The sequence below is a fragment of the Camelina sativa genome, chromosome 14 (assembly GCF_030686135.1).
Source record: "Camelina sativa cultivar CO46 ecotype springtype chromosome 14, ASM3068613v1".
NCBI classification, from domain to species: Eukaryota; Viridiplantae; Streptophyta; class Magnoliopsida; order Brassicales; family Brassicaceae; genus Camelina; species Camelina sativa.
This window is the reverse complement of record NC_141893.1, coordinates 15,249,078-15,263,323: the sequence shown is the minus strand read 5'-3', so window position 1 is coordinate 15,263,323 and position 14,246 is coordinate 15,249,078. Positions and strand designations below refer to the sequence as shown.

The 14,246-nt window shown below is 31.6% G+C and overlaps 1 protein-coding gene, 1 long non-coding RNA gene and 1 pseudogene across 2 annotated transcripts; all 3 read right to left on the bottom strand.

The window, feature by feature from the left end:
- Nucleotides 1-4,174: 4,174 nt before the first annotated feature.
- Nucleotides 4,175-5,925, bottom strand: LOC104741724 (phosphatase IMPL1, chloroplastic). Its single transcript, XM_087486070.1, has 9 exons — nucleotides 5,910-5,925; nucleotides 5,691-5,763; nucleotides 5,436-5,569; nucleotides 5,265-5,353; nucleotides 5,095-5,152; nucleotides 4,968-5,020; nucleotides 4,664-4,876; nucleotides 4,481-4,582; nucleotides 4,175-4,377 (listed from the first exon to the last, which is right to left on the bottom strand). Exons 1-9 carry the CDS (start codon nucleotides 5,923-5,925, stop codon nucleotides 4,279-4,281), a joined length of 837 nt encoding a protein of 278 aa, XP_087342196.1. The 3' UTR covers nucleotides 4,175-4,278.
- Nucleotides 5,926-6,543: 618 nt separating this feature from the next.
- LOC147928247 (uncharacterized) lies at nucleotides 6,544-7,399 on the bottom strand. Its single transcript, XR_015581009.1, has 2 exons — nucleotides 7,259-7,399; nucleotides 6,544-6,679 (listed from the first exon to the last, which is right to left on the bottom strand). It is a non-coding gene; the product is annotated as an uncharacterized LOC147928247 (long non-coding RNA).
- Nucleotides 7,400-11,513: 4,114 nt separating this feature from the next.
- LOC147928246 (F-box only protein 12 pseudogene) lies at nucleotides 11,514-11,912 on the bottom strand (annotated as a pseudogene).
- Between the last annotated feature and the right edge of the window lie 2,334 nt (nucleotides 11,913-14,246).

The window sequence follows — 14,246 nt, the reverse complement described above, 5'->3', positions numbered from 1 at the left end:
AAAACCAAAAAAGATAATATATCTTAAGACTTAAGAGTACACCAACATCGTCCATGCAGTCACGGATAAAGGCTAGCCAATGATAATTCGAAAAACACACCTCGTGCTTTTTCGCATCAATGGAAAAATCCGAGAGACAATAATAATTTATTTATTGTTTTATCAATGCCATAAGATAAATCGTGCTCTACACTTTGATCTACAAATTTAAAAAAAAAAACAAATACATGCCTGCTCACCAAAACTCCCTCTGTCACCCAACATCAACCCTATATATACCTTCATAACAGCTTCATCTCTCCACCAGTTTCATAGTCGCTCAAACATTAATTACTGCTTCCATCACCATTTTCTTTCTCACTTACAAACATTGGAACGTGGAGGCATGATGTTTAATATATGTCATAGTTATTAGCTTTTGATTTGCAAATTAAAATCTCTAAATTCTACCAATCTTTTTTTTTTAATCTAATTATCATTGTTCTTTCTACTAATTTTTTTTTTTGATAAATGTTATGAGTAAATTATTTTTCCACTACTTCTGTTTTTTGCTAATTAAATGTTTGTGTGTCATCTGTATAAACTTGTTTTAATTAAATTAAATGTGGACACTATTCTATATATATAGATAGAATACTATTTTTAAGAAAAATGGTATATTATAGAAACAAAAAAATCAAGAGCTAACGACGTACGTACAACATGAGTTAATTGTCCGGGTCTTCGTGGCCTAATGGTAAGGATGGGCTCTGGTTGCAAACACGATCCGAGTTCGAACCCTGCTTGAGGGAATTATCTTACGAATTTTCGGACACCTACATGGGTATGGATCCTTGCTTTCGACCCATTTGAATATCCGAAAGGGAGCCTACCATAGGTTGCTATTTCTCCAGGAAATTAGTCTGGGCCTATGTGGACTTGGGATTACCTCTGAGTTAACAAAAAAAAAAAAAACATGAGTTAATTCATAAATATAATTGACACAAAACTTAAGTACTTCTACAACTATATATATATATATTAGCTAGTACTCAAAAAATAGCTATGATCTATGGGTTTACAAAAGTAACAGACTTTATTCCTAGTTCAATTTTCTTTTTTTTCAAATAACTAATAGTACTTAGAATTGTGATAATTAGAAAAAAAAAAATCCTAATAACATTATTTGGAATTATATAATTTATATTAGCATTGACACCTATATAAAAAAAAATACTTTTAGTTTCCCACACTATAGTATTTGTTTGTATATATTGTACCTTTTTTACCATGTTATCTCACATGTTCTCTTTCTTTTATATTCAGCTCATTTCGGTGCTGGTGTTGCTGATTTTGTGTCTCCGTTCTTAGATATCCCTAAGCAACTCCAACTGTTGAATCAAAAACTTCTTTGTATCCTTAAATCAACTAGGAATGAGTTTTCAGTAGGAGATGATCACATGATGAGGGACGGTATTAAGTTTTCGTGGATAATGGAACATGGCATTGAACTTCCACAAGGGAATCAAGTAGGAGGTATCACTACAAAAATTAATTTGTTTCACATCAGTTATTTTTTTAAGTTAGCACCGGTTAAAAAATGACACTAGAATTATATGATTTTTGTAAAAAATATTGCTAAAGTTAGTGAAGCTAAAAAAAATTACCATCACTTACAAAGTGACTATTATTCAAATTTAGCATCACTTCATTTTTATTAGCATTATTTATTTAACTGATGCTATTAATATTTCAGTATTGTTTTTAATAAATGTTACTATCAAGATTTCTACATAGTATCAAAAGTTTTGAAATGAAGTGAAGATTGATTTTTTGTGCATATCCCTTAAAACAACTACATTTCTGGTAAATCTCTATAACTTAATTTTATAAATATGAAATTGGGACGGTTATTGTAAACTATGTTATTTTTCTTTTAACTGTATCAAAAAAAAAAATGTGACACACAATTTAGTAATTTAAGATCGATTAAAATAAGTGATGTTGCACTTATTTGTTTTAATATCAGTTCTCTAATTGATGTTAAATAAGTGTTGTCAAATGTCTTTTTTTTTTATAGTCATGTATAGATTACCTTTGCTTGATAATTTTAAGTGTTTTTTCTTGTTGTACATAAAATTGTTTGGCTTGGGCTCTTTATAGAGGTCATGACTATAAAAAAAAAAATTTGACAACACTTATTTAACATCAATTAGAGAACTGATATTAAAACAAATAAGTGCAACATCAGTTATTTTAATCGATCTAAAATTACTAAATTGTGCGGCACATTTTTTATTTGATACAATTAAAAGAAAAATAACATCGTTTACCAATAACCGTCCCAATTTCATATTTATAAAATTAAGGTATAGAGATTTACCGGAAACGTAGTAGTTTTAAAAAAATGCAAAAAAAAAAAAAATCAATTTGCACTTCATTTCAAAACTTTTGATACTATGTAGAAATCTTGATAGTAACATTTAGGGGGAGGTATTGGTTTAGGATTTAGAAAGAATTTTAATGACTTTATGTTCTTGCTGATTGTTAGAATCATAGAAAATTGAAAGTTAAAAATGAAGGATTCTAAGAGATTGTTTAGGAAGTTTTTTAAAATCTTGATGATTTATTTTTTCTAATCTTGTAAAATCTTTCTATTTGATGAAAGAGTTTTCATGACTTTTGTTATAAAGGAAATGATATAAAATCCTAAACCAATAACATAAAATTTGAATTCATTAACAATCCAAGATTCTTTTGTTTTACTTGAATAACATAAAACTTTTAATGACTTTATAAAACTCTTAATCCAATAACACTAGATTTATCAAGATTTTAGATAACTTTTTACAAATCCACAACCAATAACACCAAATTTTTAAAGAGTTTTTAAAAGTCTTGATTGAATAACAACATATTTTACCTAACTTTTAAAGTCATTAAAATTCTTTCTAAATCCTAAACCAATACCTCCCCCTTATTAAAAAAAAACCACTGAAATAGCATCAGTTGAATAAAGAATGCTAATAAAAAAATTAAGTGATGCTAAATTTGAATCATAATCACTTTGTAAGTGATGGTAAAAAATTTTAGATTCACTATTTTTAGCAATATATTTTACAAAAATCATATAATTATAGTGTCACTTTTTAAGCGATGCTAACTTAAAAAAATAACTGATGTCAAACAAATTAATTTTTGTAATGATACCTCCTACTTGATTCCTTGGTGGAAATTCGATTTCACGTTCCATTATCCACGAAAACTTAATACCGTCCCTCGTCATGTGATCATCTCCTACCGGGAACTCATTCCTAGTTGATTTAGGGATACTTTGACAACAACAAAACAAAAAGTTGATTTAAGGATACAAGCAAGTTTTTGATTCAACAGTTGGAGTTGCTTAGGGATATCAAAGAACGGAGACACAAAATCAGCAACACCAGCACTGAAATGAGTTGAATATAAAAGAAAGAGAACATGTGAGATTTTTTCTTTTTTCTCGAAATCGTTTTGAGAACATGTGAGATAACATGGTAAAATATGTACAATATATACAAACAAATACTATACTATGGGAAACTAAAAGTATTTTTTTTTTTTATATAGGTGTCAATACTAATAAAAATTATATAATTCCAAATAATATTATTGAGATTTTTTTTCTAATTATCACAATTCTAAGTACTATTAGTTATTTGAAAAAAAGAAAATTGAACTAGGAATAAAGTCGTTACTTTTGTAAACCCATAGATCATAGCTATTTTGTGAGTATATATATATAGTTTTAGAAGTACTTAAATTTTGTGTAAATTATATTTATGAATTAACTCATGTTGTAACGTCGTTAGCTCTTGATTTTTTTTTTTCTATAACTCATGTTGCGACATCCTTTAAAAGAAGAAAAGACCAAAACTCTGATTAAAAAGATGTGTCTTGATTTTGTAAATTTCTTGTTTAAATTGTGCAGAGCAATAGAAAAGCATGGGTTTTATAACCGAGTGGTCTTAACTTTGTTTGGGGGAGGTGACTCGAGATATTGGGTTTTCCGTAGAGAACCAAGGTACCTTCCGATTCATTCTGAGGTGACTCGAGATATTGGTTATCCCTAAAGAACCAAGGTACCTTCCGGTTCAGTCTACTAACCAAGATACTAAGAGGTTTGTATTGGACTGGAAGATGGAAGACCGTTATGTTGATCCATGAAGCCTTTTGTTCACCAAGTTTAAGAGAATATGATCATTGTTGACTGTATAGTCTGAATACGAATGTTATACCTCAAATTTCGAAGATTTAGTTCTAATGTTCTGTGTGATAATCTTCTGGCTTAAACCACAGCGAGAAATCGATTCCTTTCGACTTCAAATTCTCAGTTGCGGGTGCGATTCTCTCCAGAAGCTACAACGGTTAAACAAGAAAATATGTTCAGACCTTATCTATAAGCATAACAGATTGAAAGCAATAACAAAAGTATTAACAGTTGATCAAACCTTTCACTAACCTTAGAGTGAAGAATGTCATTGGACACCAAAACAGATCTATCAAACACAGAAAACTTCCCTCCGTCCATTCGAGTCACAGCTCCTCCAGCTTCCTCAACTATCTGTGTCCATATTCAGATATGGATTAAGCTCTACAACATATGTAGTTTGGTAAGAAAGAAAACAACAAGAAGGAAGATTACAAGAACACCAGCTGCCATATCCCATGGCTTTAAACGGTACTCCCAGTATGAATCTGCAATCCCAAGTGCCACGTGACACATGTCAACTGCTGCAGCACCGAGTCTCCGCACTCCCCGACTCACATCAGTGAACTCTTTGAACAATTCCATGTTAGTACTCCATGCATCATCATGTTCATACCCAAACCCTGTGATAAGAAGTGCTCTCTCCACCTACACTCAGCCATGATAGATGTGTTATAAAACCAAATCTACTGAACACACCATTTCGAAACTGAATTGGATTCCTGATAAGTTTACTTACAGCATCAGTTTTACTGACATGAATTTTTTGCCCGTTACACAATGCTCCACCACCTACGAAGTGAACTAGTTAGCCAAATCTTAAATACCTAACCAAACTAGACGAACATAAGCTGGCCACGTTGTACCTGCAGTCGCAGAAAAGGTTCGAGTGTTCCAACACATTGGACCACCTACAAACTCTACCTGCACAATGAAATTTTTTGGTTTCTTACTAATCCTATTGATCAAAAGAATCAGCAGAGAAGAACTGTCAATAAGTAATAGCTAGTTTGTGCAAGTAATAAATAAGATCTACCACAGAAGCAGCAGCGGGATTTCCATGATACAGAACACCCACAGAAACAGCAAAACTGGGATATCCATGAGCAAAATTTGTTGTTCCATCTACACATAAAAGGAATAAATTATCACTCAAATCTCACACACATAAAGAGCAAGCAATGAGATTTGTTAAAGAGAGCAAAACCTAGAGGATCAATGCACCAGAGGTAATCAGAAGCCGAATCGCCGATGATACCTCCTTCTTCACCAAGAATAAGATGATCACTAAAACTCTTTTTCACTACTTCCAAAATAGCAGCCTCGCTTGCTTTATCAGTACTGCAAATTCAGTAAAATACTAACACTTTGAACGCTTAAAACAAAATCAAAAATGAACATAGTCCTCTCAATCTATACATACACAAGCTAACAACTTTGAAAAGCTGAAGAAGTCCCTTACTCAGTTACCAAGTCAGTGAGACCTTTATAAGTGACATTCCTTGGCTTATTCACAGTCCTCTCGATCTCTCTCACTCACATGATCTTCTTTGATGAGTCGCTTCGCGTTGTTGTATTGTTATCATTAGTTTAGAGTTTGGGCTTGGGCTTTTCAGTTATGAAGCCCACTTAGTATTACATCACACAGCAAACTACACGAATTCAAAAGTAATTTAAGAACGAGAGATTATAAACATTATCACTCTTTTTTTCTTTGTAATATTTCTTGGTTTTTTAAGTCAAATCACATGTGGTAGTTATAGAAAAGTTTTGTGACTTTTGTAGTCTTTTGCCAAGGTTGCTTCTTCAATAAGAAGTGGTTATGGATGTGACCAACTATGTTTTTTACTGGATGAGCGAGTGATCACGCTGTAATTAGTCTCTTATGTTTTCATTATATAAATATGCATTTTTTGTTTTTGCTAGTCATTTTTCTATAAATTACTAGTCTTGTCATGATGTTAGCTAGATATCAACTCTCAAACATCTTATAGGTCCATGCACAATTGTTTCAAAATCGGATTTTTTTTGATACATCAATATATTGATATATATATTAATAAGGTGATTAAGGATCCTATCATTTACTAATATGAATTGTGATATCATTATCATCCTTGCAACCCTAGTATCTACAAATTCCAAAAATCTTTATATTTTTAATCTCAAACACATTGTATATATTACCACTTTTGGAAAAAAATTTATGGTACTTGTCTATGGAAACTAGTAATGTTTGTTTGTACAAACCCCTAATCGTAACAAATGATCTAAAGACATCAGAAACCAGCTATGACCTAAATTACAATTTTAAATTTGAAAGTATGAGGAAGAATAATCTTCATGATCTTAATTAGTACAATCCATATCACGCGTCCTTCAAATAAAAGATCTTCGAAACAAACTAGAATTGCTTATCAATATAGAAATCTCAATGTCGGTCGGCACAACCTATATTACAAAGAACATGAGTCTGCAAAAAGGTAATAGTATGCAAGATTGATCTTAAGATGTATATAGAATATGAAGGATAATGCATGTTTCTAAGTCATTGAATGGAAGAGATTATAAAACTGAACGCAATCTCTCATTGCACAGCAAGCACAATATATAAAATCATAAAATTCCATATTAAAAACTTATACTATGTAGAGAACATCTATCATTTGTCTTAAGATAGACTGATGTGTACTAAGCACTAAATTAGCCAATTTAACAACATATGATTAATTAAAATCTATACATAACTAAAACAAAAATGATCTCGAAGAAGATGATATTGTTGAATAAATAAACTAATATATTATGTTTATTTAATTATACATCTTCGTATAGGTCAAGGGAAAGAAACACATGTAAACGCGTTCCTACCAACGAACATGGACTTGTGGACATGTATTTCATATACACAGTAACTAAAAACATAAATGCGCATAATTCGGAGAATGAAGATGTGATACTATGAAAACAACACATTATTGGATTTACTAGCAAGTACAAGAACAAGACAAGTAGGTGTATTTTTTTTACCTTCGATGATAGAGGAGATCGTAAAAGTTAAACACGGCCGGATTGACTTCTCATGAAGGCAAGTTCATCGTTTCTGGCTAAATTGTTGGTGATTTAGTGACTGAAGCTGCAGGATGACCTAGTACTACTATCTATATACACACACACGCACACGCACATACATCTGTATACTAATGAAAACCGAATATATAATGAACGTGTTCAAACTGGTGTATTTTACCACACACGAAATGCATGCATGTAAAGTTGTAAATTATGTACACAAACATGCATGAATCCATAAATTCATATTACAAGTAGTCAAAAGAACTAATGATCATTAATTATGGAAATTGGTGGGGAAAAAACGCTTTTTTAGTTGTAGAAAAGGAACTTGAAAAGAAAGAAAACTTTGAGGTGTGGAAATTAGCAAGTGTGAGTGAATACTTGTATACATGTATAAAGTTGTGTGTGTGTCGTATGTAGTAATTAACAGATCATGCTGGCAGCTTCAGCCTCTCAAAACCAACATAGATATAGATCCATGCATATGTAAATCGTAGATGAACAAGTTCATTGAAATTGATCAATTAAGGATGAGGATGGGAAGAGAAATACCCCCTTGTGAAGCTTATTTTTCAAGATTTTGGTTCTTAGGAGAGAACAACCATTAACAAGAAAAAAAGAGATATGGAAAATATCTCAACTTGATAATCTTAGTTGAGATTCTTCTCATTCTCTCTCTCACACACATGTATATAACAAAAAAAATTATCAACAACAATAATTATTTATTTAATAAGAAATAACAATACTTAATTGGATAAAATGGACCACAAATAGGCATTTTTTTTTGTCAACATGTGTATTTTTTTTGTATACAATAACCTTAATATAAAATTAATACAGTTGGAATCATTACATTTTTCTTAATATCAAGGTAAGATATTTTTCGTGAAATTTAGAAGAATGTGTTTGGACAGTCTCATTCAAGTATTATTAATGTTTTGGACGCTATCATTTTTTTTTTTTTTTTTTTACTTTTGGCTTAACAAGAGAATATTCAATTGAGAAAGTAAATTTTAGATTGAAATATTAACTTAAGTAGTTTATACTGTCATTATTTACTTTATTATATAGCTAAGTATTTAGGCTTCTCAAAGAAATGAATTTATTATATCAATCATTGAAGAAAGTGTTTGTACAAATAGAACATACAACGCAAAGGAAACAAATAGTACAAATTAGAGTTTTGAGTAACACATAAGTGAGAATTCCAGTGTTGATTTAATGGGTTTGTGAAAGTGACAGTGATAGCAATTTTGAAATTGTATTGAGTCATTTTGTTGAGTGTATTGTGTCGTGTGTATGGTTGAGAAAAATTAACACGATGAAGATGAACGTTTGCAGTTGCACACACATCGAACGCAAATTGTGATCATTCGCTAAAATCTTTTGTTGATGTTTTCGTTAAATTGGCCCATTAAAGGCCATTAGTAGTCCTTATAATAGGTTCATCAATAATGAATCCATTTAACAAATCCCTTGGTTTCTTTGTCTAGTTTTCTTTCTACCATTTTCTTGTGGGATTTAATCAATGGAAGGAATTTGTGCTTTCAAAGTTTAAACCAATGGCAATGGATGGATATAGTTACTTAGCAAGCTAGCTATCTTGGGAAAAAGAAACGTAAGTTAAAGATTAAAATGAAAATGAAATTTTGCTAACAAGTTGAACTGTTGGAAACCCGAAGAATAATAATGATCGGAAACAACAACAGTGGGAAAGCCGTCTACACGTTGTTTATTCTTTGAAAACATTATCAATGTCTCATCGTTTTAGAACCCTTCAAAAACATACCATTCTGAACCCTTCAGAAACAGACCATGCTACTTACTCTATGACCGTACCAATTACCATTCATACAATCTCTTGAATCATTTTCTAATATAGACACAAGTGAGAGTTCCAGTGTTGATTTAATGGGTTTGTGAAAGTGACAGTGATAACAATTTTGAAATTGTACTGAGTCATTTTGTTGAGTGTATTGTGTCGTGTGTATGGTTGAGAAAAATTAACACGATGAAGATGAACGTTTACAGTTGCACACACGTCGCATGCAAATTGTGATCGTTCGCTAAAATCTTGTGTTGATGTTTTCGTTAAATTGGCCCATTAAAGCCCATTAGTAGTCCTTATAAATGGTCCATCAATAATGAATCCATTCAACAAATCTCTCGGTTTCTTTGTCTAGTTTTCTTTCTACCATTTTCTTGTGGGATTTAATCAATGGAAGAAATTTGTGCTTTCAAAGTTTAAACCAATGGCAATGGATGGATATAGTTAGTTAGCTAGCTAGCTATCTTGGGGAAAAGAATCGTAAGTTAAAGATTAAAATGAAAAGGAAATTTTGCTAACAAGTTGAACTGTTGGAAACCCGAAGAATAATAATGATCGAAAACAACAATGGTGGGAAAGCCGTCTACACGTTGTTTATTCTTTGAAAATATTATCAATGTCTCGTTGTTTTAGAACCTTTCAAAAACATACCATTCTGAACCCTTCAGAAACATACCATGCTACTTACTCTATAACCGTACGAGTTACCATTCACACAATCTCTTAAATCATTTTCTAAGATAGATCATTTCCAACTTTCATGGGTGTGGCTTCATCTTCACTTCTTTGTAACTCACATGCACTGATCAAACCTTTGGCATACTCTCAATGGTATATGAATACCTCAAAACCTTATAGTTGTTCCAAGTAAACAGTCAAAGTTTTCAAGGAAGGAAGACAAATTGTTCCAGAAACATTTATGATCCCTTCAGAAACAATTCTGAACCCTTCAAAAACATTTCTGATCCCTTCAAAAAGAATTTCACAAGAAGAAATTGGCCTAGTAACAGGCACATCACGTAATTATGTCACTATAGGTTTTTATTTATTATAAAACCATTAGGGAAGAAAGTCAAACAGTCTCATGAGACGAGAGTGACTACTGGTGTCAGGAAGCCAGTTTGATGAGACGAGAGTAACTGACTACAAAGTTCTGCGATTCCGACAATCTACTGCTGGTAAACAACCTACTACTTGTTCTTCCTTCTTCATCTCTTTGTAGGTTCGTCGTATAGATCCTTACCCTTTATCGGTTGTTAGCTCTCACAAACACTCTTATCTATTCAGCGTTGAAATCGAAGGATTGGGCATTCGGTTTATTCGGATTATTCAGTTCAGTTTATTCGGTTTTTTTTTAAATCTAACCGAATTGAACCGAATTGAACCGAATTGAAGTTCGATTTGGTTTATTCGGTATATATATATATATATATCAACAAAACAAGAAAATTATTAGGATTACGATAGAGTACAACAAATGCATGTATACGTCTGTGCTCATCTTTTTATATTTATATTTTAAAATCTCCTATATAGAAAATTACAATGTTAATATCACGAAAGTGAATTGTAAATTTTAAATATTTAGAATAAATTTGATATATTATTTTACAAATGTTGTAACCAATCAATTCGGATACAACATATTTGTATACATATATATCACTAGGGTATCAATTGGTGTGACAAAAAAAACAAAACAAATGTGTGTATTAATGGATGTGCTAACAAGTAGTAATAAATGGACGTTGGGCATGACAAGATTGGTTGGAAGATGGCATAACCAGTGAATGTAGACCTGAATGTTAGCAATGCTAGGTGGCTAACACTTTTTGTAATATTGTATTTTTCATTTGTCATAAGGGAGATTCCCCTGTTTTTAGTCGTAGACTTTGTATCAGATGCAGAGTTAAATAAAATTCAATATGCATATACTAAGACGTTCTAACCTAATAATGATTCAGATTAATATAAATTCACATAAAAATTATTTTTTGACAGTTGAAACAAACATATCTATGATTCTATTTGAAGGATCGCCATATTAGCAGAAGACAATATCACCTTTTACGGATATCAAATGCTTGTCCTATTTCAAACTCCATGAATATTGTCTTTTTTTTTCATTCTTTAAAATCAGCTTTTTGATTTTTCCATACACAGTTAATCAAGAAAATACTTCGGATCGACAAAGAGGAAACCAAAGGGAAATATATTGTAATCATAACAAATGAATAATCAGACTATTGATTAGGCGTTTTTGATCTTATGTGACAAATTTAGCTAAATGCCAGCAGAATGATAGTGTTAAACAAAACGAAAAACAAACAAAACGACACAAAAAATAAAATAACTAAGCCAGCAGAGCGTAAGAGCAGGTTAGCTGATAATGCGCATATTATGAAAATAGATCAAGCCAGAGGCATAGCTACAATTGTATTCGCTTATGCCTTTAGAGAACTTGGTATGAAACTCGGTGGCGGCTACTACAGGAGAAGACGACTTCTCAGATGGATTCTGAGGATGAGGCTGAGGAGTTGAGTAAAATCTCCACTCACTGTCTTTTGCTACCCCAATTAAGAGACGTGGACGAGCCGAGGACCTGGTTAGAAACAACTCGGTGAAATCATGACGGTGAAATCCTGACCTGATTGGAGCCGAGGACTTCCACAGCTTCGACACGCAGCTGCACCTAGCGATTGATTTTGTAGTCAATCTCGAGAATATATCGATGATGAGATCATTAGGAATGGAATCAAAAGTTTTTCCACAAACCATGATCGATCGAACAGGAGATACGTATAGTTTTGGATTAGTTTTATTAATAAAAGTTCGACCTAGTTAGATGATATTTATATATCTAATTAGGAGAAGAGTGGTGGACTTGAACTTATTCAGAGATTGGCACTAACCTAATTAAGGCCCAAGAAGCATCGGCGTTTACATTGTCATCTTTATGAGTTTGCGTGATAATCAAGTTACGGCCTCTCCCCGTAGACCATCTCCAATGGTTTTCTCTTTTTTCCTCTATAATAGAGGATTCTATAATAGAAATGAATTTTGCTCCAATAGTTTTCTCTATTTTTTCCTCTATAAAAGAATATTCCCAATAGATTCTATTTTTATTTTACAATTAACACCTTTTATTTTTAAAAATTGCAAATTAATCCATTTTACTTTAAATTTTGTAACACTTTCATAAAATTATCTTTTGCAAATGGTAGTCTCAATTTTTTAGAATAAATATTTATACTTAAATTTATATTATTAGTTCTTAAAAATACTTATTTTATTTATTTTGGTCATAAATAAAAGAAATTAAATATTAAGAGGACTACTTTGCAAACAAAATAGTTCACCTCTATTTATAGAGGAAAAATAGAGTTCCTCTATAAATAGAGAAAAAAATAGCAATCTCTATTATAGAGGTGAAAATAGAGTACCATTGGAGCAAAAATTACTCTATAATAGAATATAGAGGCAAAAATATAGTACCATTGGAGATACTCTTAGAATATATTATTTCATTGCTTTTATTTCTTTGAATTCAGTTTCCATCTCTGATACTAATGACTGTTTTGCTTGACTACCAAACAACATCATCAACTCGTCAAAGAAGTACTGCATGGTTTTAAGGAAGAGTAACTCAAATTTTACATTGCTATGATCATTATTGATGGCAAATATTACATCTTTGTATTGAACTTTATTTAGTGGACAAAAACGAGGATGAGAAGGTAGTGGTGGTTCAAGTAAAACTCTCAGCTCTTGAGGCCTTTTTTAGAATTAAAAGTAAAAAATACACTCAGTAGCAGCATCTCTGTATATATTAGCTGGTTACGTGATCTACAAGACTATTTTGATCTTCTTAAAAAAACACAGAACATCAAATTTGAGTATGATAATCTTGTTCTAGGTGAGCAACAGAACAACAGTCCTCACTTAATGATCTTCTCTAGATGATGTTGATGTGCTCTGTTCTGGTAGGCGTTTAGATGTTGCAACATATGTTGAATGTTGTCTTCATAACATCAAACCTAAGATTTTCAATATGCATGGTCAACAAAGTAGTAAACTGTATGATCATTAAGTTAAGTGAGGACTGTTTCAAAATTTATTTATTTCGATAATCATCCTGTAAAACTGAAACCGCCCATTGAATTGATTAGATTCAAACTCTTTCTCCGCTTTTCCGAGAAGAGTTTGAAACTTAGGCTTGATAAAAGCAAAGAGACTGGCACAAATTAGCGATTATAAACAGCTCTTATTTCCGGTATCAATCTAGTAATTTTGTAAAAACAATGTCAAAGGAAACAAGAATACTATAAAGAAGTACTTTCAAACAATAACATAACGAAGAGTAAAAGAGTCTTTAGAAAACACAATGTAGATAAAACATTAATTTGCTTTCAATCTTCCAAGTAACGTGTAACATAATTAGGGAGTGATATGGCTAAGTGGCTAACGCTTTTTTTTTTTACTTGTCATCAGAGAGATTCCTCTGTGTTAGTCGTATACTCTGTCCCACATGCAGAGTTAAATAAATTTCAACAGGCTTATACTAACACTATTTAACCTAAGAATGATTCAATTTTATATAAAAATGTAGTTGAAACAAACATTTCTATGGATATTTATGAAGTTAAATTACAAGCTGACATTGAAGTTGAAGCCATAGTATAGATTCCAACTCAACTCCTTCACATTCTGAAATCATTCTTGTCACTGTGCCATTAAAACTTTTGGCTACGTTTTCAGTGGTGAGAGCTCCTGGTATGGTTTAGAAACATCGTTCGGAAGCCATAAATTAATTAATGTGGGATAAAACATTAGTGCATGTCAAAACCAGAATGAAGAAAAAAAAAAAAAAAGAAAAAAGAATACTAACAAAAATTGTATGATAAAGAAGCCAAACGGAGTGACATGGCTAAGTGGCTAACGCTTTTTGTATTGTATTTTTGTTTCACTTGTTGTCATCAGAGAGATCCCCCCTGTTATGGTTGTAGACTCTGTTTCAGATGCAGACTTAAATAAAATTCAATAGGCTAATACTAACATTTTCTAACCTAATAATGATTCAGATTTATATATATATATATACATTTTTGAAGA

Coding starts and splice junctions, on each gene's coding strand:
- LOC104741724 (XM_087486070.1), bottom strand. Junction 5,354..5,435: donor CTGGTGCATTGATCCTCTAG/GTTTTGCTCTCT, acceptor TTTTATGTGTAG/ATGGAACAACAAATTTTGCT. Junction 4,583..4,663: donor ATATGGCAGCTGGTGTTCTT/GTAATCTTCCTT, acceptor ATATGGACACAG/ATAGTTGAGGAAGCTGGAGG.